At 48.6% G+C, this 25,500-nt stretch overlaps 2 protein-coding genes across 3 annotated transcripts in view; both read right to left on the reverse strand.

Annotated features, from left to right (window-relative positions):
• NOB1 (NIN1 (RPN12) binding protein 1 homolog) overlaps window positions 1–25,090 on the reverse strand; it is a 30,423-nt gene extending 5,333 nt beyond the window's left edge. Inside the window, exons 1-7 of one of the 2 annotated variants that reach the window (XM_077288528.1) lie at window positions 24,915–25,090; window positions 24,712–24,844; window positions 21,620–21,753; window positions 7,376–7,447; window positions 6,409–6,540; window positions 5,236–5,475; window positions 4,824–4,921 (exon numbers count right to left, since the gene is read on the reverse strand). In XM_077288528.1, coding sequence (XP_077144643.1) covers window positions 4,824–4,921; window positions 5,236–5,475; window positions 6,409–6,540; window positions 7,376–7,447; window positions 21,620–21,753; window positions 24,712–24,844; window positions 24,915–24,983 — 878 coding nt within the window. In that variant the 5' untranslated portion in view covers window positions 24,984–25,090. The remainder of the gene's footprint in view (window positions 1–4,823; window positions 4,922–5,235; window positions 5,476–6,408; window positions 6,541–7,375; window positions 7,448–21,619; window positions 21,754–24,711; window positions 24,845–24,914) is intronic. The other variant, XM_077288529.1, reaches the window with a different exon arrangement.
• Window positions 7,903–11,097, reverse strand: LOC143807216 (uncharacterized). Its single transcript, XM_077288530.1, has 2 exons — window positions 9,182–11,097; window positions 7,903–8,227 (listed from the first exon to the last, which is right to left on the reverse strand). The coding sequence occupies exon 1, from the start codon at window positions 11,086–11,088 to the stop codon at window positions 10,138–10,140; it is 951 nt and encodes a 316-aa protein (XP_077144645.1). The 5' UTR covers window positions 11,089–11,097; the 3' UTR covers window positions 7,903–8,227; window positions 9,182–10,137.
• Window positions 25,091–25,500: the final 410 nt, after the last annotated feature.

Genomic DNA, 25,500 nt, shown 5'->3' on the forward strand with positions numbered 1-25,500 from the left:
GGATGGCCTTGGCAGCCCAAACTGAGGCGAACGCAGGAGCCAGGGATGCCCCTGCTGCCTCGAAAATTGAACGAGCCATGCGTTCTACCTGCCGGTCTGCTGCGTCCCTGAGGGTTGAGCTATCTGGCAGTGAAAGGAGGGTCTGTGCTGCTAGCCTGGAGACTGGGGGATCCACTTCAGGTGGATCTGTCCATTCCTTGGGGTCCTTCTGTGGGAAGGGGTACCTCGCCTCCAGATATTTGCGATTAGCGAATTTTTTCTCAGGCTGTGAGAGCTGTTTTTTAAGGATCGCCTTAAACTCTGGGTGGTTAGAGAAAACCTTAGGCGGCTTCAGAGATCCTTCAAAGGAAATCTTATGTTCTGGGGCCTCTGGTGGCGGATCAGAAATGTCCAGCACCCGATGGATGGACGATATTATGTCCTCAACTAGCGCTGTATTGCTAGGAGGGATTGGGATCAGGGACCCCTCCGTTTCTCTGTCCGAGTCAGAGTCGCAGATGCCTTCCGAATCCTGTGTATCACTGAGGCGTCCCCTGCTGGGTGGGCTGGGGAGGAGGCCCTCTCTATTTGGGGATTGCGGAGATCTGCATTGTCTGTCCCTGGAATGGGACGGTCTAGATGACCTGGAGCTACGGTGTCTCTCCCTAGAAGGGGATGACCGTGTGCTATGGGATGACGCAGATGGACTTGATCTATGGATCCGCTTGCGTCTAGACGTGGATGTGCCAGGGTCATCTTGTCCCTGAGGCAAGTTCTCCCTTTGCTGGGTAACGGTCATAGCCGGGGCATGACCCTGCAGAGCCTGAAGCAATGTGGAAGTTAGGTTATCTATAGACTGCGTCATAGATTGCGACATCTGAGTAGCCCATTCCGGCGTGGCATTAGACACCGAGGCATTGGCAGGGGCTTCGACACATTAGTTTGTATACAGTTCTGACAATGCGGGTACATGCTACTACTGGGGAGAGCGGTCCCGCAGGCTGTGCAGAATGCATAATAGCAGTTCTGCCTGGTTCTCTTGGACCTTGAGCCCTGCATAATGCACAAAGTGCAGAGGTGCTGCCAGCAGATGGACCTTACAGGGGTAGAGAACCTACAGGGGAGCCTTATAGGTAATATGGATTCACAGCTGAGTAAAAAGAACCCAGCTGTGATCTTACCCCAACAGTGTGCCCCGAGGTCCAGCGCCGAAGATCCACAGTCCTGTGCCCCCCGGAGACTGGCTGCCTGGTCCTGGTCCTGCAGACCGGGAGATGCAGGGTTAATCTGCAGCCGAAAATGGCTGCAGAGACAGAGAAGAGAGGAGGAGAAGGGGGCGGAGAGCTGGAAAAAGGCGGCAAGGCTGTAAAAAACCCGCCCTTTCTGTCTCGATCCGCCCCCTGTATGACACTGTAGAGTGTCATATTTGTCATCCGGGGGGCGGAGAGGAGGCTGCTGCTTCAGCTAGGCCGAAGCCGGGCCCTAAATTAGATGCCTGAGGCCCAGAAGGGCTCCAGGCCGGCGCGAAAGTCCGGGAGGGGGTCGGATCTGAACCGGACCCCTCCGGATTTAAAGGCAGGATAGCGGTGGGGCTGTAAGCGAGAGGGGGGCCCTGTGAGGGGTCTCCCTGAGGCAGTATAGAGCTGGTGCTGCCGCAGAGACAGGGACGCAAGGAGCCCTGTGTCTGTATGTGCCATGCCTGCCTGCACTCCCCCCGGCCCCAACAGGAGCCCGCAGCTGGGCTGGGGTCCCTGGATGCAGGCGCAGTATGCTGGCCCATTGCTGGGAGCTGTAGGATGCTGCCTGTACAGGCCCTACCTGAGGTGTCTCAACCTAATACCCCCAGAGGGGGATAGGGAGGGTGCTGTTGTCACCTTCAGGGGCCTTTATCCTCGCCTCGACCTCAACCCAGAAACCAAAAGGAATTGGGGAAGGAGGGGCGGTCTCGACTTCGAACCAGCACCTGAGGGGCTGGGGAAGGAGCAGCATGGGGAATAGCCATCTCTACTTCAACTGGGCACCCCATAATAGGGGGCCGAGGAAGGAGCCATGCCGGGAGTCTCACAGGAGACCCTCTTTTCTTCATCTGTAATCCCGTCGGAAAACGGAGTAAAAATCTTTAGGTGTGCCTCCTTTGCGACACTAAGCAAAAACTGGAGAAGGCTGATGCCGTCCAGGGGTGTATACTGCACAGGAGGAGCCACAGTTAATCTTTTTCAGATTATGCATAGTGTCGCCTCCTAGTGGACAGCAGCATAACACCCATGGTCCTGTGTCCCCCAATGAGGCGACAGAGTAAATAAAATTTATAAATAAATTAATATATATATATATATATATATATATATATATATATATATATATATATATATATATATATATATATATATATATATATATATATATATATATATATTTACATACATACATATACATACATACACACACACTAGCTGTACTACCCGGCTCCGCCCGGGGTAATAACTGCTGTTGGCAAAATAGAATGTGTTAACAAAAAATTTATTCTGCACAAAAAAACAAATAGATAGAAATGTAATTATTAAAAGGCAAAAACTAAGCTAATAGAAGCATTTTACAACATATATTTCAACACCAGAGATATTCCACACAGATTTAACTAAATTGGCCAAGTAATGTGAAGTAATCTTCTACTACTTATTCGAGAGCCTTTTGATAAACGACATTCTTAGTTTTTCCTTCAGGTGCAAAGACAAACAGATTTTTGGCTGTTCCAACTCTTGAACAGGCCACATAAAGTTGACCATGAGAAAAGCATGGAGATTGTAAATCTAAGCTAGCTGAAGAGCCCGGCGTTGCCTGGGCATAGTAAATATCTGTGGTTAGTTATAGCACCTCACTTCTCTTATTTTCCCCATCACGCCTCTCATTTTCCCCATCACATCTCTCATTTTCCCCCTCACTCCTCTCATTCCCCCCTAACACTTGTCATTTCGACCTCACATCTGTCATTTTCCGATCACTCCACTATTTTCCCTCACTCCTCATTTTGCATTCACACCTTTTCATTTTCACCTCACACCTCTCATTTTCACCTCAGTATATACATGTTTGTCATCTCCCTTATATATAGTATACACCTGTATGTCATCTCCTGTATATAGTATATACCTGTATGTCATCTCCCCTGTATATATATACCTGCTGTGTGTCATCTCCCCTGTATATAGTATATACCTGTGTGCCATCTCACCTACATATAGTATATATCTGTGTGTCATCTCCTCCTGTATATAGTATATACCTGTATGTCATCTCCTGCTGTATGTAGTATGTACCTGTATGTCATCTCCTCCTCTATATAGTATATACCTGTGTGTCATCTCCCCTGTAAATAGTATATACCTGTGTATCATCTCCTCCTGTATATAGTAGATATCTGTATGTCATCTCCTCCTGTATTAGACCTCGTTCACACGTTATTTGGTCAGTATTTTTACCTCAGTATTTGTAAGCTAAATTGGCAGCCTGATAAATCCCCAGCCAACAGTAAGCCCACCCCCTGGCAGTATATATTAGCTCACACATACACATAATAGACTGGTCATGTGACTGACAGCTGCCGGATTCCTATATGGTACATTTGTTGCTCTTGTAGTTTGTCAGCTTATTAATCAGATTTTTATTTTTGAAGGATAATACCAGACTTGTGTGTGTTTTAGGGCGAGTTTCGTGTGTCAAGTTGTGTGTGTTGAGTTGCGTGTGGCGACATGCGTGTAGCAACTTTTTGTGTCGAGTTGCATGTGACAGGTTAGTGTAGCAAGTTGTGTGCAGCAAGTTTTGCACGTGGCGAGTTTTGTGTGGTGCCTTTTGAGTATGTGCAAGTTTTGTGTGAGGCAACTTTTGCATGTGTTGCAACTTTTGTGCATGTGGCAATTTTTCCGCGTGTGCAAGTTTTGCGTGTGGCGAGTTTTCCATGAGGTGAGTTTTGCACGTGTGGCGAGTTTTGCATGTGGAGAGTTTTGCGCGTGGCGAGTTTTGAGTGGCGACTTTTATGTGGCGAGGTTGGTGTATGTGTGGTGAAATGTGCGCTGAGGGTGGTATATGTGTTCGAGCACGTGGTAGTGTGTGGCGTATTTTGTGTGTGTGTGTTCATATCCCCGTGGTGGTGTGGTGATTATCCCATGTCGGGGCCCCACCTTAGCAACCGTACAGTATATACTCTTTGGCGCCATCGCTGTCATTCTTTAAGTCCCCCTTGTTCACATCTGGCAGCTGTCAATTTGCCTCCAACACTTTTCCTTTCATTTTTTCCCCATTATGTAGATAGGGGCAAAATTGTTTGGTGAATTGGAAAGCGCGGGGTTAAAATTTCACCTCACAACATAGCTTTGACGCTCTCAGGGTCCAGATGTGTGACTGTGCAAAATTTTGTGCCTGTAGCTGCGACGCCTCCAACACTTTTCCTTTCACTTTTTCCCCATTATGTAGATAGGGGCAAAATTGTTTGGTGAATTGGAAAGCGCGGGGTTAAAATTTCACCTCACAACATAGCCTATGACGCTCTCGGGGTCCAGACGTGTGACTGTGCAAAATTTTGTGGCTGTAGCTGTGACGGTTCAGATGCCAATCCCGGACATACATACACACATACATACACACATTCAGCTTTATATATTAGATATACATACACACATCATATAGATACAGATATATATATATATATATATATATATATATATATATATATATATATATACACACACACACACACACACACACTTCGGATGACAAGTGTCTGCATACTGGGCAATAATTTTCACAAAGCACAAATAGTAATCTGGGCCAAGATCACATCCACTCACTTGAAGCAGCCGTGACATCGCAGAATGTAGCTCCTGGTCTGGCGGATCAGCATGCCGTCCACAGAGAGCACGTGCAGCCCCATCTGTATGAGCACGTTCTGAGGGCAGGAAAAGAAAACAGAAAAACAAAACCAAAGTGAGGACAAGGTCATGGATCAGAATCCGAGGATTTAAATCTAACATCTTGTTCTAAGTGAAAAGAGACGCCAACCACTTATCTCCAGGAACATAGGCTCCGACAGGCTAAGATACCACCTATTAGATCGTTCCTCCCATTATTAGTGGGGCTCATCAAAATTAGCAGGATCTGATGTAGATTTGTTTTTCATACAAGAATCATTGGTAACAACTAGTCATTTAGCTACCGTCTGGCGTTTGTCAGGTGCGTATTTGGCCCACGCTGCTGTGATACCTGCATGGCAAAGTCCGTGGTCAGGCATCCGACCACCACGTTAGCTGGAGCCTCCCGGCAGCCCATGTCCTGCTGGATTTGTTTGATGTTACTGGGAGTAATCCAGCCTCCCCCATCATCATCATCATCCTCCTCATCTTTTCCTTCTTCATCCTCGGCTGATTTATCCGCACCATGGTCCAGGCCACCAAGCACAGAAGCTTCCTTTGAACTTGTAGTCACAGACATTAACTGGCCATTCTGCAAAGGCAAACATGGATTTATTGTTAGCTTTTATTCATAGCGTACGACTAAAGCCACGCAGAAATGTCCTGCACCTGTGGCCACGATCCGACAGCAATGCACAAATACTGGATTTGTGGATTAAAGACAAGTTCACATTTGCTTATAAAAAATGTAGACAGATGGAGCCACATTTGTGCAGGTGTCTCCAAACAGTACAACAATGTACCACAACTCCAGACACTGATATATTTTTCTTAAGGTCTTGTTCAGTCAAGCGGGAGGATTCTGATTTGCCTCTCTAGCAATCCTACGATCAGCTCACTGAAATTTTGCTTGGTCTTCCAGGCATTATCTTGACCTCCACTGTTCCTGATAACTACCATTTCTTAATTACATTTCGAAATAAGGAAAGGGCAACTTGAAAACATTTTGCTATCTTCTTATAGCCTTCTCCTGCTTTCTGTGCCTCCACCATTTTCAGAGTGCTAGGCAGCTGCTTAGGAGAACCCATGGATGCTGTTTTTTGGGCACAAGGTTAGAAGAGGCTGGGTTTTTATAAAGCTGGGAAATTTTTAATCACCCGGCCTTTCCCAACTATGATAATTAACAAGCCATAACCCTAACAGGCTAATTAAGGTCTGAAATCTTGGTCAAAGTTATGTGATCACACAAATCTTAAAGGGTGCCCAATCTTTTACGTGCCACGATATACATCTCTCTCATGGGCTGTATGGGGGCAGCCACCGATGAGCGGGGACGCCACTTATTGTTGATCCTTTAGGGTGCCAACCTCCGAGGCTAGGCAGATATAGGAAAATACTATAAGATGTAATCGTGTCATCACTTGGTGATATCGGAATATTAAGGCTATATTGTTTCTTGTTCCATTTTAACGCATATTGAATAAAATTGATTTAAGGGATTTTATGATACACACCCCAGACATACCATTAACTCCAGCAGATCGTCCTCGATGCTCGGCAGGGGGCTCCGCCAAAAGAAAAAGGAATTATATTCTTCGTTCTCCTCTGCGCAGACTTTGGTCATCTGTGTCTTCAGCGAGTCTTTATTACCTGCAGACTAGAGATGGAGGCTATACCATTACTGGATCACCAGATCATACAAGAGGGGGCGACGCTCATGTAATACACATAGCGCCCCTATGTCATCTAGTAAAATTTCAGGAAATTTACCAAATTGGAAGAAATGTCTAGCATGTTACATGAGCGAAAGAGGAAAGGAGGCTCAACCCCACCGTTCACTAAGACCAAGTGATTTTCATGTCAAATAGTTGGCCAAATTCCTTCTTTGAGAAAAGCATAGTCAAGACCCCATACACTTTAGATCTTCCCCGACTCCCCCATACACAGAAGCGCTCACACTGTGTAAGACGCTGCCATACACGACTGGCGGCAGTTTCTCTCAAAAGAACAAAAGGCAGTCCAAAATTGCTCATTCCAGATACTTGTCTCCCCCAAGTCTGTTGGGGAAAAGTAGGGGGTCGCCGTACACATTAGAGCTTGTCAACATCAGGGGTACGGCCAACGTTTGACCCTTCTCTGACGGCCATTTAACATTGACGAGGACTGCGACACAAGGGTTAGACTGGCCGTCGGCTCTCACCGACCTGAGTGTGACAGCGTGTGTTTCAATGCAGCCTCACACTCAGGTTTGGAGAGCGGACAACCAGTCTGAGCATTGTGATCCTCATCCAGCTCTTCCCTCAGGTCTAAATTTGTTGAGACTGTTGCTGGCCAATTTCATTTGATTGAGAAAAACCAAAGTCCCCGCAATACTGACAAAAGCCCCTTCTTCTAGCAATCAGCGAGGTAGAAGGATCTACTTCTTAGACAATCCTGTCCATTCTACTGTACAAAACCCATGCAACAAAATAAAAAAAAAAAAAAAAAGTTACCTTGGAAGGAAAATGGAAACCAGCAACATTGACAGGAGCCTCTGGGTGTTTCGCGGTGGTGCTGACAGAGGCCTATAATACAAAGATCTTAATTAAGATGTGAGAGGAAAAATAATAAATAAAAAAAGCAAACCACACAACACAAAAAGCTACTCCTGGTGGGAAAGGAGATTTTTGTGTACTCACCATAAAATCTTTCTCTTAGCCTCTAATTGGGGGACACAGGACCATGGGTGTTATGCTGCTGTCCACTAGGAGGAGACACTATGCATAATCTGAAAAAGATTAGCCGTGGCTCCTCCTCTGCAGTATACACCCCTGGACGGCGTCAGCCTTCTCCAGTTTTGTGCAAAAGCATTAGGAGGAAACTAACATGAATAACATAACCATGCCTATAAGAAGGCAACTATGTATGAGCTCAAGAAAACAATATGAGAACTCAACAGTAACAACGGCCCGGAAAGGGCAACAGGGTGGGAGCTGTGTCCCCCAATTAGAGGCTAAGAGAAAGATTTTACGATGAGTACACAAAAATCTCCTTTACTCTGTCGCCTCATTGGGGGACACAGAACTATGGGACGTCCCAAAGCAGTCCCTGGGTGGAAAGCAATGGACGAATATTGTGTAGACAGGCCCCTACACTTGGGGCACCGCCGCCTGCAGAACACATCTACCTAGGCTCGAGTCCGCTGAGGACTGGGTATGAACCCTGTAGTGTTTAGTAAACGTGTGTAGGCTAGTCCAAGTGGCCGCCTTACACACTTGTTGTGCCGAAGCCTGGTGCCGAATGGCCCAGGAGGCCCCTACCGCCCGTGTAGAGTGTGCCGTAATACCGGCTGGAAGAGGAGAATTCTTAAGGCCGGTTTCACACGTCAGTGATTCCGGTACGTGAGGTGACAGTTTCCTCACGTACCGGAGACACTGACACACGTAGACCCATAAAAATCAATGCATCTGTGCAGATGTCATTGATTTTTTGCGGACCGTGTCTCCGTGTGCCAAACACGGAGACATGTCAGTGTTCGTGGGAGCGCACGTTTTACACGGACCCAATAGAGTCAATGGGTCCGCGTAAAACACGGACCTCACACGGACATTCTCCGTCTGGGGTCCGTGTGCGTGCAGGAGACAGCGCTACAGTAAGCGCTGTCCCCCCCACATGGTGCTGAAGCCGGTATTCATATCTTCCCTGTAGCAGCGTTTGCTATAGAGAAAATATGAAGAATAGTGTTAAAAATAAAGATCCATGTGTCCGCCGCCCCCCCACCCCCTGTGCGCCCCCCCGCTGGTCAGAAAATACTTACCCGCTCCCTCGCTCCTTCCTGGTCTGGCCGCGCCTCCTACTGTATGCGGTCACGTGGGGCCGATCATTTACAATCATGAATAGTCGGCTCCGCCCCTATGGGAGGTGGAGCCACATATTCATGACTGTAAATGATCGGGCCCACGTGACCGCATGCAGGAGAAGCCGCGGCCAGACCAGGAAGCAGCGAGGGAGCGGGTAAGTATTTTCTGACCAGCGGGGGGGCGCACAGGGGGTGGGGGGGCGGCGGACACATAGATCTTTATTTTAAACACTATTCTTCATATTTTCTCTATAGCAAACGCTGCTACAGGGAAGATATGAATCGCAGCTTCAGCACCATGCAGAGTGGGTACCACACGCTCCGTGTGGTACCCACTCGCCATACGGGCGGCACACGTGTGCCGCACGTATGGCCTCCGTGAGTTCCCAGGCACACGGACACGGATAACTCCGGTACCGATTTATTCCGGTACCGGAATTATCTGGACGTGTGGGACAGCCCTAAGGCGGTAGGCCTCTTGTATGGTGGATTTGATCCACCTGGCAAGGGTAGCTTTGGAAGCTGGCAGACCCTCACGGCCGCCTTCCGGAAGAAGGAAAAGAGAATCAGACTTCCGGAAGGACGCAGTCCTAGACACATATATACGCAATGCCCTGACAAGGTCAAGCGTATGCAGAGCCTTCTCCACTCTATGAACTGGGACCGGACGAAGGGAAGGCAGAGAAATTTCCTCATTGAGGTGGAAGTTGGACACAACCTTCGAAAGGAAGGATGGGACCGTACGGAGGACTACCTTGTCCTCGTGAAAAGCCAGGAAGGGCCGTCTGCAGGAGAGTGCTGTCAGTTCAGACACCCTGCGTAGCGAGGTGATTGCCACCAGGAAAACCACCTTCTGGGAAAGAAGGCGGAGCGGGACCTCCTTAAGGGGTTCGAAGGGTGGTTCCTGCAATGCTGTCAGGACCAGGTTGAGATCCCACGTTTCTAGTGGTCGTCTGTAGGGGGGAACCAATCGGGAAACCCCCTGAAATGTCCTTACTTGCGGCTTGGTAGCAATGCGCCTTTGAAAAAGCACTGAGAGGGCTGACACCTGGCTCTTAAGCGAGCCCAAGGACAGCCTGGCCTCCAGACCCGATTGGAGAAAACCAAGTAGTTTGGGGAGGGAAAAAGGGAATGGGATCTGGCCACGAGATTCGCACCAGGTAAAGAAAGCTTTCCAGGTACGGTAATAAATCTTGGCAGAGGCTGGCTTCCGTGCCCTGATCATGTTCCTAATGACGTCCGGCGAGAGCCCTGCCTGGGTTAGAACCCAGGTTTCAAGGGCCATGCCGTCAAATTGAGGGCCCCTGAGTTCTGGTGGTAGAACGGGCCTTGTGATAGAAGATCGGGGCGGTCGGGGAGGCGCCAGGGGGCGTCTGCTGAAAGTTGTACGATGTCGGCGTACCATGTACATCTAGGCTAGTCCGGTGCGATTAGGATGGTTGGAACTCCCTCTTGCTTGATCTTCCTCACCACTCTGGATATCAGGGGGAGAGGTGGAAAAATATACAGAAGCTGGAACTGGGTCCAGTCCTGAACCAGAGCATCAGCTCCGAGCGACCGCGGATCGTGTGTTCTGGCCATGAAGTTGGAGACCTTGGCATTGAAATGGGATGCCATTAGGTCCACATCCGAGGTCCCCCAGTGACGGCAGATCTGGCGAAAAATTTCGGGATGGAGAGACCACTCTCCCGAGTCTATTCCTTGTCGTCTGAGGAAGTCTGCTTCCCAGTTGTCCACACCCGGAATGTGGACCGTCGAGAGAACCACCCAGTGGACGATGTGTGACACTTCTCGCATCGCCTGGGTACTGCGGGTCCCCCCTTGGTGATTCATATATGCCACAGCCGTGGCATTGTCCGACTGTATTCTGATGTGAGAGGCTGCCAGTAAGTGATGGAAGGCCCTCAATGCCAGGAGGATGGCACGAATTTCCAGGATGTTGATGGGCATGGTCGCTTCCATTGGGGACCAGTTGCCCTGTGGTGTAGGTGCACCGCACCCCAACCCGTCAGGCTCGCATCGGTGGTCAGAACCTTCCATTGACCTGTGAGAAAGGATTTCCCCTTTGCTAGCGAGGTTGGCTTGAGCCACAAGTGCAGGGACCTCCTGGTTGACGATGTTAGCCGGAACTCCCTGTCGAGAGATAAAGGGTTCTTGTCCCAGGACTTGAGGATAGCTAGTTGGAGAGGCCTGAGGTGAAACTGGGCAAATGGGACCGCTTCTATTGCTGCCCCCATCCTGCCGAGGACTCACGGCAAACCGGAGAGATCGAGGGGGTTTGCGGAGGAGGGTGCGAACTCCTAGGTGGAGAGCCAGTGCCTTGTCCTTGGGAAGGAGCACTAGACCCCTGGAGGTGTTGAATAGCATTCCCAGGAAGGTCAGGGACTGACTTGGGGTTGGTGATTTTGTAGGTTGACTAACCAGCCCATGCGACTGAGAGTATCGGTTGTAATTGAGACGCTGAGCTCGCAGTCCTTGAAGGTGGGAGCTTTGAGGAGTAGATCGTCCAGGTATGGAACCACTACTATGCCTCTGGAGTGCAGGACGTCCATGGTGGCTGCCATGACCTTGGTGAACACTCTGGGAGCCGTGGCGAGTCCGAACGGGAGAGCCACGAACTGGTAGTGGTCCTGGTCGATTGTGAACCTGAGAAATCTCTGATGGGCGGGTGCAATAGGTATATGCAGGTATGCGTCTTGTTTGTCTATGGAGGCGAGATATTCTTCCTTCTCCATGGATGCAATGATGGACCGAAGGGACTCCATGCAGAAGTGACGGACCCGTACATATTTGTTGAGCCGTTTTAGGTCCAGTATGGGCCGTACGCTGCCTCCTTTCTTGGGAACTACGAATAGATTGGAGTAGAACCCTCGGAAGCGCTCGGCCGTGGGGACCAGTACTATTACTCCTGCTTGAAAAAGCGAGGAGACCGCTTGGTGGAAGGCACGAGCCTTGGCTGGCGGTTTTGGGGGGACAGAGAGGAAGAATCGGTCCGGTGGGTTGGAGGTGAAGTCTATTTTGTATCCGGAAGACACTAGTTCCCTGACCCACCTGTCTTCTGTAATAGGCAGCCAGACTTGATGAAACACCGGATTACGTACCGGTAATGCTCTTTTATAGAGCCACGACAGCACCCACTGAGAGAGGGGATCCGCCCCTAGGAACAGGAAACCCTACGGAGAGATAAAAGGGGCGGTCCCCCTCGCTCCCACAGTTTGGGTTACAGAGATTGCGAGGAACCGCCCACCAGTATTAGTAGGCAATTTTATATTATCATTTTATCTTATACTACTAATATTTACAAGAACCAATCACCCTTATTTGTGCTCATATGCAACCTAATATATAAGGGAGGGAAGTGAAGGGGTGCTGTCGTGGCTCTATAAAAGAGCATTACCGGTACGTAATCCGGTGTTTTCTCTTCGCCACGACAGCACCCACTGAGAGACTTTCAGAGACAGTTATTTGGGGGGGGGATTATCGTGTTAAGAACCGATCTACCGAAACACAGGTCAGTGGAGGCAGATAAATCTAGTCTATAGTGACTATAGAAGGTAGTAGGAGACGACCAGGTTGCGGCCTTACATATGAGTTCTATTGGAACTTCTGCTCGCTCTGCCCAGGATGATGCTATCGCCCGGGTGGAGTGTGCCTTTATAGTCTCAGGTGGATCTTCCCCTTTAGACGAATAGGCCAGGTATATCGCCTCCCGAATCCATCGGGATAATGTGCCCTTCGTAACACCGGCTCCTTTTCTTTGACCCTGGAAGGAAACAAAGAGAGCCCTGCTCTTCCTCCAGGGACTAGTCCTGTCTAGATAGGTTATTACAGCCCTTCTCACATCTAAGGTATGGTATTTTTCTTCTTCCTGATTTGTAGGGTTATTATAAAAGGTAGGAAGAAGAATTTCTTGAGATCTATGGAATTTGGTACTCATTTTAGGTAAGTAGGAAGGGTCTGTCTTTAGGACAATCCTATCTGGCAATATTGACATAAATGGAGGATCTACTGATAGCGCCTGTATGTCACTGACCCTTCTTGCCGATACTAAGGCAACAAGAAGAGCTGTTTTGAGGGAGACATGTTTAATGTGGGCAGAATGTAGAGGCTCAAACGGGTGATCTGTTAAGGCTTCAAGGACCAGATTAATATCCCAAGGAGGTGAGTTGGGAATATGGACTGGTTCTGCTCTCTGGCAGGCTGAGATGAATCTGGATATCCACCTATTCCCCGCAATGTTGTGACTATACAAAGCCCCCAACGCAGAAACTTGCACTCTTAAGGTGTTAACTGAAAGGCCTAAATCACGTCCTCTTTGGAGAAATTCAAGAATTATAGGGACTGGAATTTCATTTGACAGGGCTGAGGGATAGAGGCTTAAAAATTTTTTCCATATTTTTACATAGATCGATGTAGTGGATCTCTTCCTACTCAGCAATAGGGTATCGATTACTTTATCAGAGAAGCCCCTTAGTTTTAACAGCTGCCTCTCAAATCCCAGGCTGTCAACCGTAGACCCTTCACATGAGGGTGGTTGAAGGGCCCCTGGAAAAGCAGATCTTGATTCTCTGGGAGAATCCATGGATCCGAGATGGACATGGCTCTGAGCAGGGAAAACCATGGTCTCTCTTGGCCAGAATGGAGCGATCAAGATTACATTCGCTCTGTCCTCTCTTATCTTCCTGATGACTGTTGGAAGAAGAATCATCGGGGGAAAGGCATATGCTTTCTGAAATGTCCATGGAATCTGGAGGGCGTCGAGAACATCGGGGTTGTCTGCTCGGAACATTGAGGCGAATGTTTTTACTTGCCTGTTGTCTCTTGTGGCAAAGAGATCTATGTCGGGTATACCCCATTTTATAGTTATCATATTGAATATCCGATGATTTAACACCCACTCCCCTTGATGGAGGGTATGACGACTGAGAAAGTCTGCTTTTGCGTTGTCTATCCCTCGGACATGTAGCGCTGATAAGGACAGAAGATGATTTTCGGCTATAGTCAAGATGTTTTCGGCTATAGACATGAGAGTGCCTGATCTCGTTCCGCCTTGATGGTTGACGTAAGCCACCGATGTCATATTGTCTGAGAGTACCCTGGTATGTGTTCCGTGCAACTGTGGGAGGAATTCACATAGGGCATGATAGATGGCTTTTAGTTCTTTTTTATTGGACGAGTCGTCTAATTCCGTAACCGACCACAGCCCCTGGACAACCTGGTTTTCCAAGTGTGCCCCCCAACCATGAGGGCTGGCATCCGTAAATATTATGTTTGAGGGTTTAACCTCCCAGGGAACCCCGCTAACTAGATGATCTGGCTGTAGCCACCAGGTTAGGGATTGGATTACGTCATTAGAAAGGGAAATCTTACCGTTTAATCGCCCTTGTAATTTAATTTCCTCATGTAAAATCATATACTGTAAGCACCTCGAGTGGAACTGGGCCCACGGCACTGCTGGAATACATGACGTAAAAGAGCCGAGTAAGGACATGCCTTCCCGGAGGGAAATTATAGGTTTAACTAGTATGGACTGAACTTTATCCCTAACTGTTATCTGTTTAGATTCTGGGAGGAAACATTTTTGACTTACAGAATCTAATATAATTCCCAAAAATACCTGCCGGGTTGTCGGGATCAGTCTAGATTTTTCCCAATTTATTATCCATCCCAAGTTCTCTAAGGATGAGATCATATGACATAGTCTTTGCTGACATTGTGAGGGGGATTTTCCCACTACTAGCAGGTCGTCTAAGTACGGGATTATGAGTGTATCTTCTAATCTTAGATAAGACATAACCTCTGACATTAGTTTAGTAAATACCCTAGGAGCAATTGATAGTCCAAAGGGCATTGCTGTATACTGAAAGTGCCGTATACATCCATTTAATATAACCGCTACGCGGAGAAATTGTTGATGTTCTTTAAAGATTGGTAGATGGTAATACGCATCTTTCAAGTCCAGAACTGCCATAAAGCAATGGGGAAACAGGAGTTTTACGGTAGATCGAATGGATTCCATTTTAAAGGTTTGATTTTCTAGGAAGGTGTTCAGTTTTTTAAGATTTATGATGGTTCTGAATGATCCATCAGGTTTTGTAATTAGAAATAGTGGGGAATAGAACCCTTTCCCTTCCTGAAGGAATGGAACCTCCACCAAAACTCCTTTGGATAGAAGATTCATTACTTCTTGCTGTAATGCCTCCTGTTGAGACTGTGACTTTAATAAGGAAGTCAATAGAAATGAGTCCGGAGGGACTCGGGCAAATTTTAACTTTAAGCCAGAGGTGACGAGACTATTTGCCCAAATGTTCGAAGTTATTTTCCTCCATTGATCTGAGAAAGAGGATAGTCTACCTCCCACAGGTAGATCTGCTCTAACGGGGCTTGTCTTCAGATTTAAAAGGGCGCTTCCCAAAGAATGCACCTCTTTGTTTGGCGTCTCTAGGGGTCCAGCGATCTTGGTTTTTAAAATCTTTTATTAAATATGGGCTTCCGGAACGCTCTCCTATAGAATGGAAGGTAATTATTATTATTAGGGAAGCCCTTCTTTCTTTCCCCCGCTTTAGTTAGAATCTCGTCCAGTTTGGTACCAAACAGGTACTCACCCTGACATGGGAGGCCACATAATTTGGACTTTGTCTGTGAATCGCCTTTCCAGCCTTTAAGCCATAGGGCTCTGCGTGCTGCGTTTGTGAGACCTGCTGATTTGGCTGCCAAACGTATAGAATCGGCCGATGAATCCGCCAAAAAAGCTGTAGCCCCTCTAATTAAGGGTATAGAAGACAACAGTTTGTCTCTGGAAAGGCCACTTTTAAGACCTTCCTCTAAGTCACTCAGCCAGACCAACATGGACCTAGCGGTGCATGTAGCAGAGATAGAGGGTCTGAAGGCTCCCGTACACGACTCCCAGGCTCTTTTTAATAGTGAGTCGGCTTTACGGTCTAACGGGTCCTGTAATGAGCCTGAATCCTCCACAGGCAGCAAGGATTTTTTAGATGTGGATGCTACCGCAGCGTCCACCTTTGGCGCTTTTGACCATGTTGAAAACTCCTCATCATTGAAGGGATACCGTCTCTTTGAGGATGGAGGTAATCCTCTTTGGCCCTGGCTTTCCCATTCTTTTTTAACTAAGGTTTTAATTGCTGCTATTACCGGAAAGGAAGGCCTTTTCTTTTCCGATAAGCCAGCGAACATAATATCCTGCTGAGTTCTGGGAATTTTAGAATCTTCGATACCCATCGTATTACACACGGACCTGACAAGGTTGTCAATACCATCCGTGGGAAAGCATGTATCCTGGTCCTCGTCCGAGGAAACATATTCGCGAGAGGTGTCAGAGTCCGCTTTTTCCCTATCCGAAGAAGGGTCAGATATAGGGGATTCATATCCTTTTTTACTTTTAGCATGCGGCTCTTTATCAGAACCCCGTAAGGCTTGTAACTCTTGTCTTATCATGAGTCTGATGTCCTCTGATTTAATTGAGGCTTCCTCCCGTAAGGTAGAAGTAATACATGAATTACACAGTCTCTTTTTGTAACTATCCGGGAGGGGCTGGAGACATAACGCACACTGTTTGTGCTTCGTTTTCTCTGTTTTCTTTCCCTAGGTGTATAAAGGGAAAGGGAACACCAGTCAGCCTATGAGGGTAGATGCACACTTACCCCAGTGAAGCTTTTACGGTACCGATTGACGAGGAGGAGATTTAGGTGGAGAACCGGCTTTTTTCCTGGAGGATCCGCTCTGTTTGGAGCGACTGCTGCTGCCCCGCGTACGTGGGGTAGAAGCGGTGTCTTCTATAGAGAGCATCGCAGGGTTCTGCGATGAATCCATTGTGGACACCGGGTGCTTGTGCCGGCGTCCTTTTACATGGGGGCCGCCATCTTCTTCCGGTTGAACCCGGAAGTGCTGATCACTTCCGGGTCGCGGCCATACTGTATGCACTCGCGCTGTGACCGGCATCAGCGCGGGTGCCGTCCACCTCCTCCTTCACCCGGAGTTTCAGTTCTGGACTCCCGGGAAAATCATGGAGCTCCACGCCGTACGAGCGCTCGTCAAAGCGCAGCGCTTACCTCTCCTCGGCGCTAGGTCCCGCAGACTGCCCGGACGGATTCCCATGAGCCAGAAACCCCCTGCAGTTGTGGCCTCATGGCGTCTGCCAGCAGAGGGGGGAAGCTGATAAAGGGACCCCCGACGCTGCATCCAGCTCTGGAGCCCTTGCCGTCCTCACAGGTAAACTGCGCAAGCGGCATCCAGGCTAGGTATCCTCTTCTCCGTGGATTTCCCATAGGAACAGGAAACCAAACTGTGGGAGCGAGGGGGACCGCCCCTTTTATCTCTCCGTAGGGTTTCCTGTTCCTAGGGGCGGATCCCCTCTCTCAGTGGGTGCTGTCGTGGCGAAGAGAAAAGAGCAAAAGTCAGCCGCCTTCTGGTGTGGTGTCTTCCGGAGTCCGTGAGTCATGATGAGGAGAAAGTCTGAGATTTTCCGCCTCTGGGCTTAGACTGGCCTGCTTTTGACTGACAGGTCTTGTCCAACCTTTGCGTCGATCGCGAGTTGTCCCTGCATGGGGAACAGTTACGATTTTGTGCTGGATGCGAGATGCACCAGCCCGAGGAATTCCGAAAGGATCGGAATACAGTTTGGTTACGCTTCTTGTAAGTGCGTTTAGGTTTCAGTTGGGGAAGAGAAGTACTCTTACCCCCGGTGGCGTTGGATATCATAGTGTCCAACTGTTCACCGAAAAGTCTCTCACTGAGGTAGGGGAGGTGCTTGAGGGACTTCTTTGAGGCTGCGTCCGCTTTCTATTCCCGCAGCCAGAGGATACGCCGAATCGTGATGGCATTTGATGCTATCCCCGCTACTCCCCTTGCTGAATCCAGAGCTGCATGAAGCATATAATCTGCTACAACTGCTATTTGAACCGCTTGGTCCGACAGCTCAGGAGCGGATGCTTGGAGGCCAGCTTGTAAATTTTTGGCCCAGGCCAGAATGGCATTGGCAGCCCAAACTGAAGCGAACACGGGAGCCAGGGATGCCCCTGCAGCCTCGAATATTGAACGAGCCATGCGTTCTACCTGCCGGTCTGCTGCGTCCCTGAGGGTTGAGCTATCTGGCAGTGAAAGGAGGGACTGTGCTGCTAGCCTAGAGACTGGGGGGTCCACTTCAGGTGGATCTGTCCATTCCTTGGTGTCCTTCTGTGGGAAGGGGTACCTTGCCTCCAGATATTTGCGATTAGCGAATTTCTCAGGCTGCGAGAGCTGCTTTTTAAGGATCGCCTTAAACTCTGGGTGGTTGGAGAAAACTTTAGGTGGCTTCAGAGCTCCTTCAAAGGAAATCTTATGTTCTGGGGCCTCTGGTGGTGGATCAGAAATGTCCAGCACTCGATGGATGGAAGAGATTATGTCCTCAACTAGCGCTGTATTGCTAGGGGGGGGGGGATTGGGATCAGGGACCCCTCCGTTTCCTTGTCTGAGTCGGAGTCACAGATACCTTCCGAATCCTGTGTATCACTGAGGTGTCCCCTGCTGGGTGAGCTGGGGCGGAGGCCTTCTCTGGTTGGGGACTGTGGAGGTCTGCATTGTCTGCCCCTGGAAGGGGACAGTCTAGATGAACTGGAACTACGGTGTCTCTCCCTAGAAGGGAATGACCGTGTGCTATGGGATGACGCAAATGGACTTGACCTATGGGTCCGCTTGCGTCCTGACCAAGACATGGATGTGCCAGAGTCGTCCTGTTCCCGAGTCAAGCTCTCCCTTTGCTGGGTAGCGGTCATAGCCGAGGCATGACTCTGCAGAGCCTGAAGCAATGTGGAGGTTAGGTTATCTATAGACTGCGTCATAGATTGCGACGTCTGAGTGACCCATTCCGGCATGGCATTAGGCAACGAAGCATTGGCAGGGGCTTCTTGGGGCTCTGACACAGTCTGGATGCAGTCCTGGCAGTGCGGGTACGTGCTGCCGCTGGGGAGAGCGGTCCTGCAGGCTGTGCAGAATGCATAATAGCAGTCCTGCCTCATAGTGCACAGAGTACAGAAGGGCTGGCTGTAAAGAGGGACCTTCAAGGGTAGCTATGCAGCGGAACCTATAGGGGGGGGGTCTTATAGGGAATATGGATTCACAGCCGAGTAAAAAACCCAGCTGTGATCTTACCCCACCAGTTTGCCCCTAGGTCCAGCGCCGAAGATCCACAGTCCTGTGCCCCCCCGGAGACTGGCTGGCCTGGTCCTGCAGGGTTAATCCTTGACCTGCAGCAGAAATGGCCGCCGAGAAGAGGAAGGGGGAGAAGGGGGCGGAGAGCTGAGAAAAAGGCGGCAGGGCTGTGTAAAAAAACGAGCCCTTTGTCTCGATCCGCCCCCTCTATGACACTAGAGTGTCATATTTGTCATCCGGGGGGGGCGGAGAGGAGGCAGCCTAGCTGAAGCCGTGGCCTAAATTAGATGCCTGATGCCCAGAAAGGCTCCAGGCAGGCACGGAAGTCCGGGAGGGGTTCGGATCGGAACCGGATCCCCCCGGATTTGAAGGCAGGATAGCGGTGGAGCTATAAGCGGAAGGGGGGCCCAGTGAGGGGTCCCCCTGAGGCAGTATAGAGCTGGTGCAGCCGCAGAGACAGGGGCGCAGGGAGCCCTGTGCCTGTCTGTGCCATGCCTGCCTGCACTCCCCCCGGCCCCGACAGGAGCCCGCAGCTGGGCTGGGGTTCCTGGATGCAGGTGCAGTGTGCTGGCCCATTGCTGGGAGCTGCAGAGTACAGGCCCTACCTGAGGCATCTCAACCTAATGCCCCCAGAGGGGGATTAGGGAGGGTGCGGTTGTCACCTTCAGGGAGCTTTATCCTCGCCTCGACCTCAACCCAGAAACCAAGAGGAATTGGGGAAGGTGGGGGGTTCTCGACTTCGAACCAGCACCCGAGGGACTGGGGAAGGAGCAACATGGGGAATAGCCATCTCTACTTCAACAGGGCACCCCGTAATAGGGGGCCGAGGAAGGAGCCATGCCGGGAGTCTCACAGGAGACCCACTTTTCTTCATCTGTAATCCAGTCGGAAAAAACGGAGTAAAAAAAAAAAAAAAAAAAAAAAAAATTTCAGGTGTGCCTCCTATGCGACACTAAGCAAAAACTGGAGAAGGTAAATCATAAAACAAATTAAGCAGCACTCACCGGTCCTGTAGTCAGAAGTTCCTTTATTCAAATATAGATAAGCATCTTCACGGCTCGGGGGAACAGGGCAGTGAGAGGAGTGTGCAGGAGGAGACGATGGCCGTTTCGCGCTTGAAACAGCGCTTCTAGGGACCCGTAGAAGCATTGTTTCAAGCGCGAAACGGCCGTCGTCTCCTCCTGCACACTCCTCTCACTGCCCTGTTCCCCCGAGCCGTGAAGATGCTTATCTATATTTGAATAAAGGAACTTCTGACTACAGGACCGGTGAGTGCTGCCGCGTTTGTTTTATGATTTACCATGACTTGATCTCTCACTCTCAAGGCCCCGTCTCACTAAGCGATTTACCAACGATCACGACCAGCGATACGACCTGGCCGTGATCGTTGGTAAGTCGCTGTGTGGTCGCTGGGGAGCTGTCACACAGACCGCTCTCCCCAGCGACCAACGATCAGGGGAACGACTTCGGCATCGTTGAAACTGTCTTCAACGATGCCGAAGTCCCCCTGCAGCACCCGGGTAACCAGGGTAAACATCGGGTTACTAAGCGCAGGGCCGCGCTTAGTAACCCGATGTTTACCCTGGTTACCAAAAAAAACAAACACTACATACTCGCCTTTCGGTGTCCAGGTCCCTTGCCGTCGGCTTCCTGCTCTGACAGTGCCGGCCGTACACTGAGAGCAGAGCGCAGCGGTGACGTCACTGCTGTGCTGTGCTCTCACTTCTCACTGTACGGCCGGCAGTCAGTGAGAGCAGGAAGCAGACGGCAAGGGACCTGACGGACATCAGAAGGCGAGTATGTACTGTTTGTTTTTTTTTACATTTACGCTGGTAACCAGGGTAAACATCGGGTTACTAAGCGCGGCCCTGCGCTTAGTAACCCGATGTTTACCCTGGTTACCAGTGAAGACATCGCTGGATCGGTGTCACACACACCGATTCAGCAATGTCAGCGGGGCCTCAACGACCAAAAAAAGGTCCAGGCCATTCCGACACGACCAGCGATCTCGCAGCAGGGGCCTGATCGCTGGTACGTGTCACACATAGCGAGATCGCTATGGAGGTCGCTGTTGCGTCACAAAACTTGTGACTCAGCAGCGATCTCGCTAGCGATCTCGCTATGTGAGACGGGGCCTTCACGCAAGCACCTGTTTACCTATTGGATTACCATTTACTGAAAGTCTTCATTCAGCATCTCTTTGGGTTTTGCAGCTGTGCAGCTCACCTTTTTTTCTTTATTAAAAACTGGAGAAGGCTGATGCCGTCCAGGGGTGTATACTGCAGAGGAGGAGCCACGGTTAATCTTTTTCAGATTATGCATAGTGTCGCCTCCTAGTGGACAGCAGCATAACACCCATGGTCCTGGGTCCCCCAATGAGTAATCAAAGTGCATGTAACTTCTTTGAAATTTTTGCTGATGGAATCTGCTCACAACTAGGAGTTTTCAGATCAAACTGGCTGCAAATAGCATCAGGAAAAAACAAAACTTCTCTAGAAACTGCCCTCCCCTCAAAAAAAAAAAAAAAAGACTCATGTGCAGCCTCCTAGTGGCAGCAGCATAACCCCCACAGTCCTGTGTCCTCCAATAAGGCGGAGGAGAGGAAAAAAAAAAAAAAAAAAAAAAAAAAAAAAAAGTGCACGTATCCGAAATGTAACTGTCAGCCAGCTATAATCTATCGGTACCAGCCCTACCTATGGAAGTGGTACTCGAATGGGGGTCTCAGGAAAATTGGAGGCAGCCGATTACCCACCTTCCGTGTTGGCTCTTTATTAATATGCTCTGCCCCAACATGTTCAACCTCAAGCTGATAGGCGAGAGCGAGGACCTTGATGTCAGTGGCCGAGAGGCTGCCATAATCTCCGGTCTTCTTAGAGAAATCGGTCACTGAGGAAGAAAGAGGCAAATATCTGGTGATTACCACAATATACATACATACCACAATAACCACATTATCAAAACAGGTCACCGAGCATTGCGAGCTGACTGAAGGATTCTCAGTTGACTCATTCTACAGCCAGCAATACAAAGATTAGAGAAGGCAAACGGTGCAACATTTTTAATTAAACCCAATTGCAAAAATGTTTATTGAACCAAAATACATTTAGAAAAAAAACAAAAACAAAAGTCTGAGAACCTCATGTTCAGTATTTGGATTTTGGCCTGGCGGCTTTGGATCGGCGTGTGATTTTGGGATGTGCGGTTCATGCTCTTTTTTTTCTTTTAGCACAATTACCAAGAGTGTCTTTGCTCAGGAGAACCTCTCCCGCATACGGCAAAGTGCACACTGCACCCGTGCACATAGGCTAAATTATAAATTGGGAGCTCTTGTGAACATATTCACAACATGCGCCGTACACGTACAGTGCATGTCGTGTCTCCCTCTTTTGATGTGGGCTCCGGCGCTGAGCCCACATCTTTCCCTGCACGTCAGCTGTTTTGAAATCCCGCCCATCGGTGACCCCGTCACGTGATCGCGGGTCACCAATGGGTTGGCATGACAACCAGAGGTCTCCAGCAGACCTTTATGGTTGTCACAGCCGGATTGCTATGAGCGCCGCCTTGTGGTCAGCGCTCATAACAAGTGAGCATTTCTGCTACACACAAGTGATCTGATCATCACCTGTGTGTAGCAGAGGCGATTGGACAATTGCAGCATCTAGTCTCCCATGGAAACTATTGAAGCATACAAAAAAGTAAAAAAAATAAAGTTTTTAAAAATATAAAAAAAAAAAAAAAAAAAAGTTCAAATCACCCCCCTTTCACCCCATTCAAAATCGCCACATTTAGAATCGCCTGATCTATCAAGCTATAACAAGAATTAATCCAATCGGTAAACAGCATAGTGAAAAAAAAAGTCAAAACCCCACAATGTTTTTTTTGGTCGCAGCAACATTGCATTAAAATGCAATAATGGGCGATCAAAATATCATATCCACACCAAAATGGTATCAATAAAAAATGCCAGCTCAGAACACACACAAAAATAAGCCCTCACTCGGCCCCACATCACGAAAAATGGAGACGCTACCAGTCTCGGAAAATGACGCAATTTTAATTTTTTTTTTACAAATTTTGGATTTTATTTTTCACCACTAAAATAAAAAAGAACCCAAACATGTTTGGTGTCCATGAATTTGTAATGAACTGGAGAATCATAATAGCATGTCAGTTTTAGCATTTCATGAACATGGTAATAAAAAATCCAAAAGACACTTGTGGAATTGCACTTTTTTGCAATTTCACCGTGGATCGCCCCCAGGCACAGGGCAGTGGGGTACTCGGTACCGGGTCCCTCTGTCTCGGTTCTGGGGATGTCACGGTGGCCCGACCCGGTCCGTGGCCCTGCTAAGGGGCGCCCAATCAAAGGTGTAGTTTGTCAAGTGTTCGTGACGCCACCTGTGGTGTTCAGTCAGGGTGACCGGCGCTGCTAGGGGTCCGCTGGGGTGATGGAATGGCAGCTAGATGTTATACCTTCCCACAGGTGAAGTATGTCCCCAGGGCTTCCCTTGATGAGTAGGTGGTAATGGTGGATGTTGTAAGGCGCGATGAATAACGAGGACACAAGGTTGCAGTCTCTTTACCTTTTACTGAAGACTTCAGGTTCCACAGTCCAGAGTACCGTTCACAGGGCAGGCTAAGTCCGGCCAGTCCGAAGGCACATCCAGAGTTCCCTTTGGAAATCAGTAGCCTTCCTACTAGCGCCTGTGTGTTGTAGTACCGCCCTGCTGAGCACCACAGGATAGTCCTCACAACTGTCATGTATATTTCTGATGTTCTCTCTCTGTCCCCCAGATGGTATGGCTAGGACGACCCGTATGACGGGGTAGGCCTGGAGCTATTTTATAGGGACCCTAGTGACGCCCCTCTCCCACAATTTGCCTCCGTTGTCTTCATTAGGTTAAAGGTTGGGCAGCCAACTTGGAATTAACTGTCCTGCCGTTGTTTGAAGTAATGCGTAGAGACCATTACTCCCTTGGTGTTCCGGCCACCGGCTACGCGCCTCAGAAGTATGTTGCCGATCTTAAGGCAGGACTCCTCCTGGTAAAAGTCCCCAACACATTTAACAATGGTCATATTTGACATGATCTCCTCAGAGATGTGGAGGGAGAGAAGGGTTGGGCATGTTAAATTTCAACATGTCCGATCCTTTTGCTATTAAAGGAGACAAGGCGCTGCCAGGCACTGGTGTACTTCCCTCTCCTCATATTAAAACATTTTCAGAAGACACCTAAAGTGTACAGGCCACATAAAGGGGTTGTACAGGATTAGGGAACATGCCTGCTTGTTTTCAGAAACAGCGCCACCTCTGACCAGGTGTTGTGAGAGGTATTGCAGCAAAATTTCATTCACATCAATGGGGAGGAGTTGCAATAAAAGACAAAACAAGGTCAGGGGTTGTGGTGTTTCTGTTAGAAAGCAGTCTGGTTGTTTTCGTCCTGGGCAACCCCTTTAAGTGTACAGATTCCGGTACACATCTGACATTCCCAGAAACAAGTTAAATTATACATCGCCATTAAGTTTAAATGGAAAATAAAGTCAATAGATGTCATTATTAAACCACAACAGCTACGGCCTCAGTGCACGGCCATAATATACCCGACCTGGCAGGATGGGAACTGGCATCGTCCCTTAAGGGGGCTGTCTCAGGAGCTACCCTGCCCCCTACATATTCACTGCAAGGACTACAACTCCCAGCATAAACACACACACACCAGGCTGGGACATGTAGTTCAGTACAGCTCCACATACAGGCTTTAAGAAGCAGATTGGTGGTGTGTATCGATGATTATAGTCATGCACTGCACACTCCTGGGACTTGTAGTACCCAGGGGCTCTCCTTACCCAGCTGGATGCTCTCAGGTGTGGGCTCTCTGAACAGCAGCTCGTAGGGCAGCACAGCCAGGCGCCTCCGGGTCGGCTTGTCCCTGATCTCGGTCACCACGTCCCGCACAGTGTAGATGTGCAGCCCGATCTCCTGCAGACACGAGAGGGTTAACCACAGCATACAGACCCGGGACCGCCTCTCCGGCGTCCGCTCCGCTCACCTGTAATACGGCATTTCTCAAAAAGGCACCGGAATCCGCCACAACGTGCAGCACCCTGGACGACGCCATGTTTATACGGTGACCCTGCTGTCCAGCCAATCAGAAAGCGAGAAGCGTTCTGGTGCTTATGGCACTGCTATGTTGTTGTCGCCATCTGCCGGTCACGAGAAAGAACTACAGGCTGTAATAGGATTCCAGTGTTTATTATTATTATTATTATTATTCTTATTATTATTATTATTATTCTTATTATTATTATTATTATTTATATATAACTTTTATTATTTCTATTAATATTTCACTTAATAATCATGCATAATAATATTGATAATAATGATAATAACAACAGTAATAATGACAATGATGATGATAATGACAGTAGTAATAATAATACTAATTACTAATATTATTACTGATTGTTCATAGTTTAGTTCCATTATTTAGGATGAAGCCTATTTTCCTTTTTTAGATATTTTTTACTCCCCTTTTTTTAAGAGTCACAATTTGTTTTTTTAAAAATTATAACCGTTTATTGCAGGAAGAGTTGTAGTTTTGAATAATACTCCATTCATTTTACCATATAAAT

Source organism: Ranitomeya variabilis, chromosome 2, assembly GCF_051348905.1.
Source record: "Ranitomeya variabilis isolate aRanVar5 chromosome 2, aRanVar5.hap1, whole genome shotgun sequence".
Taxonomy (NCBI): Eukaryota; Metazoa; Chordata; class Amphibia; order Anura; family Dendrobatidae; genus Ranitomeya; species Ranitomeya variabilis.

Bases quoted from the DNA above. Each gene is read 5' to 3' on its own strand.
- LOC143807216 (XM_077288530.1), bottom strand. From the start codon at position 11,088: ATGCTATTCAACACCTCCAGGGGTCTAGTGCTCCTTCCCAAGGACAAG.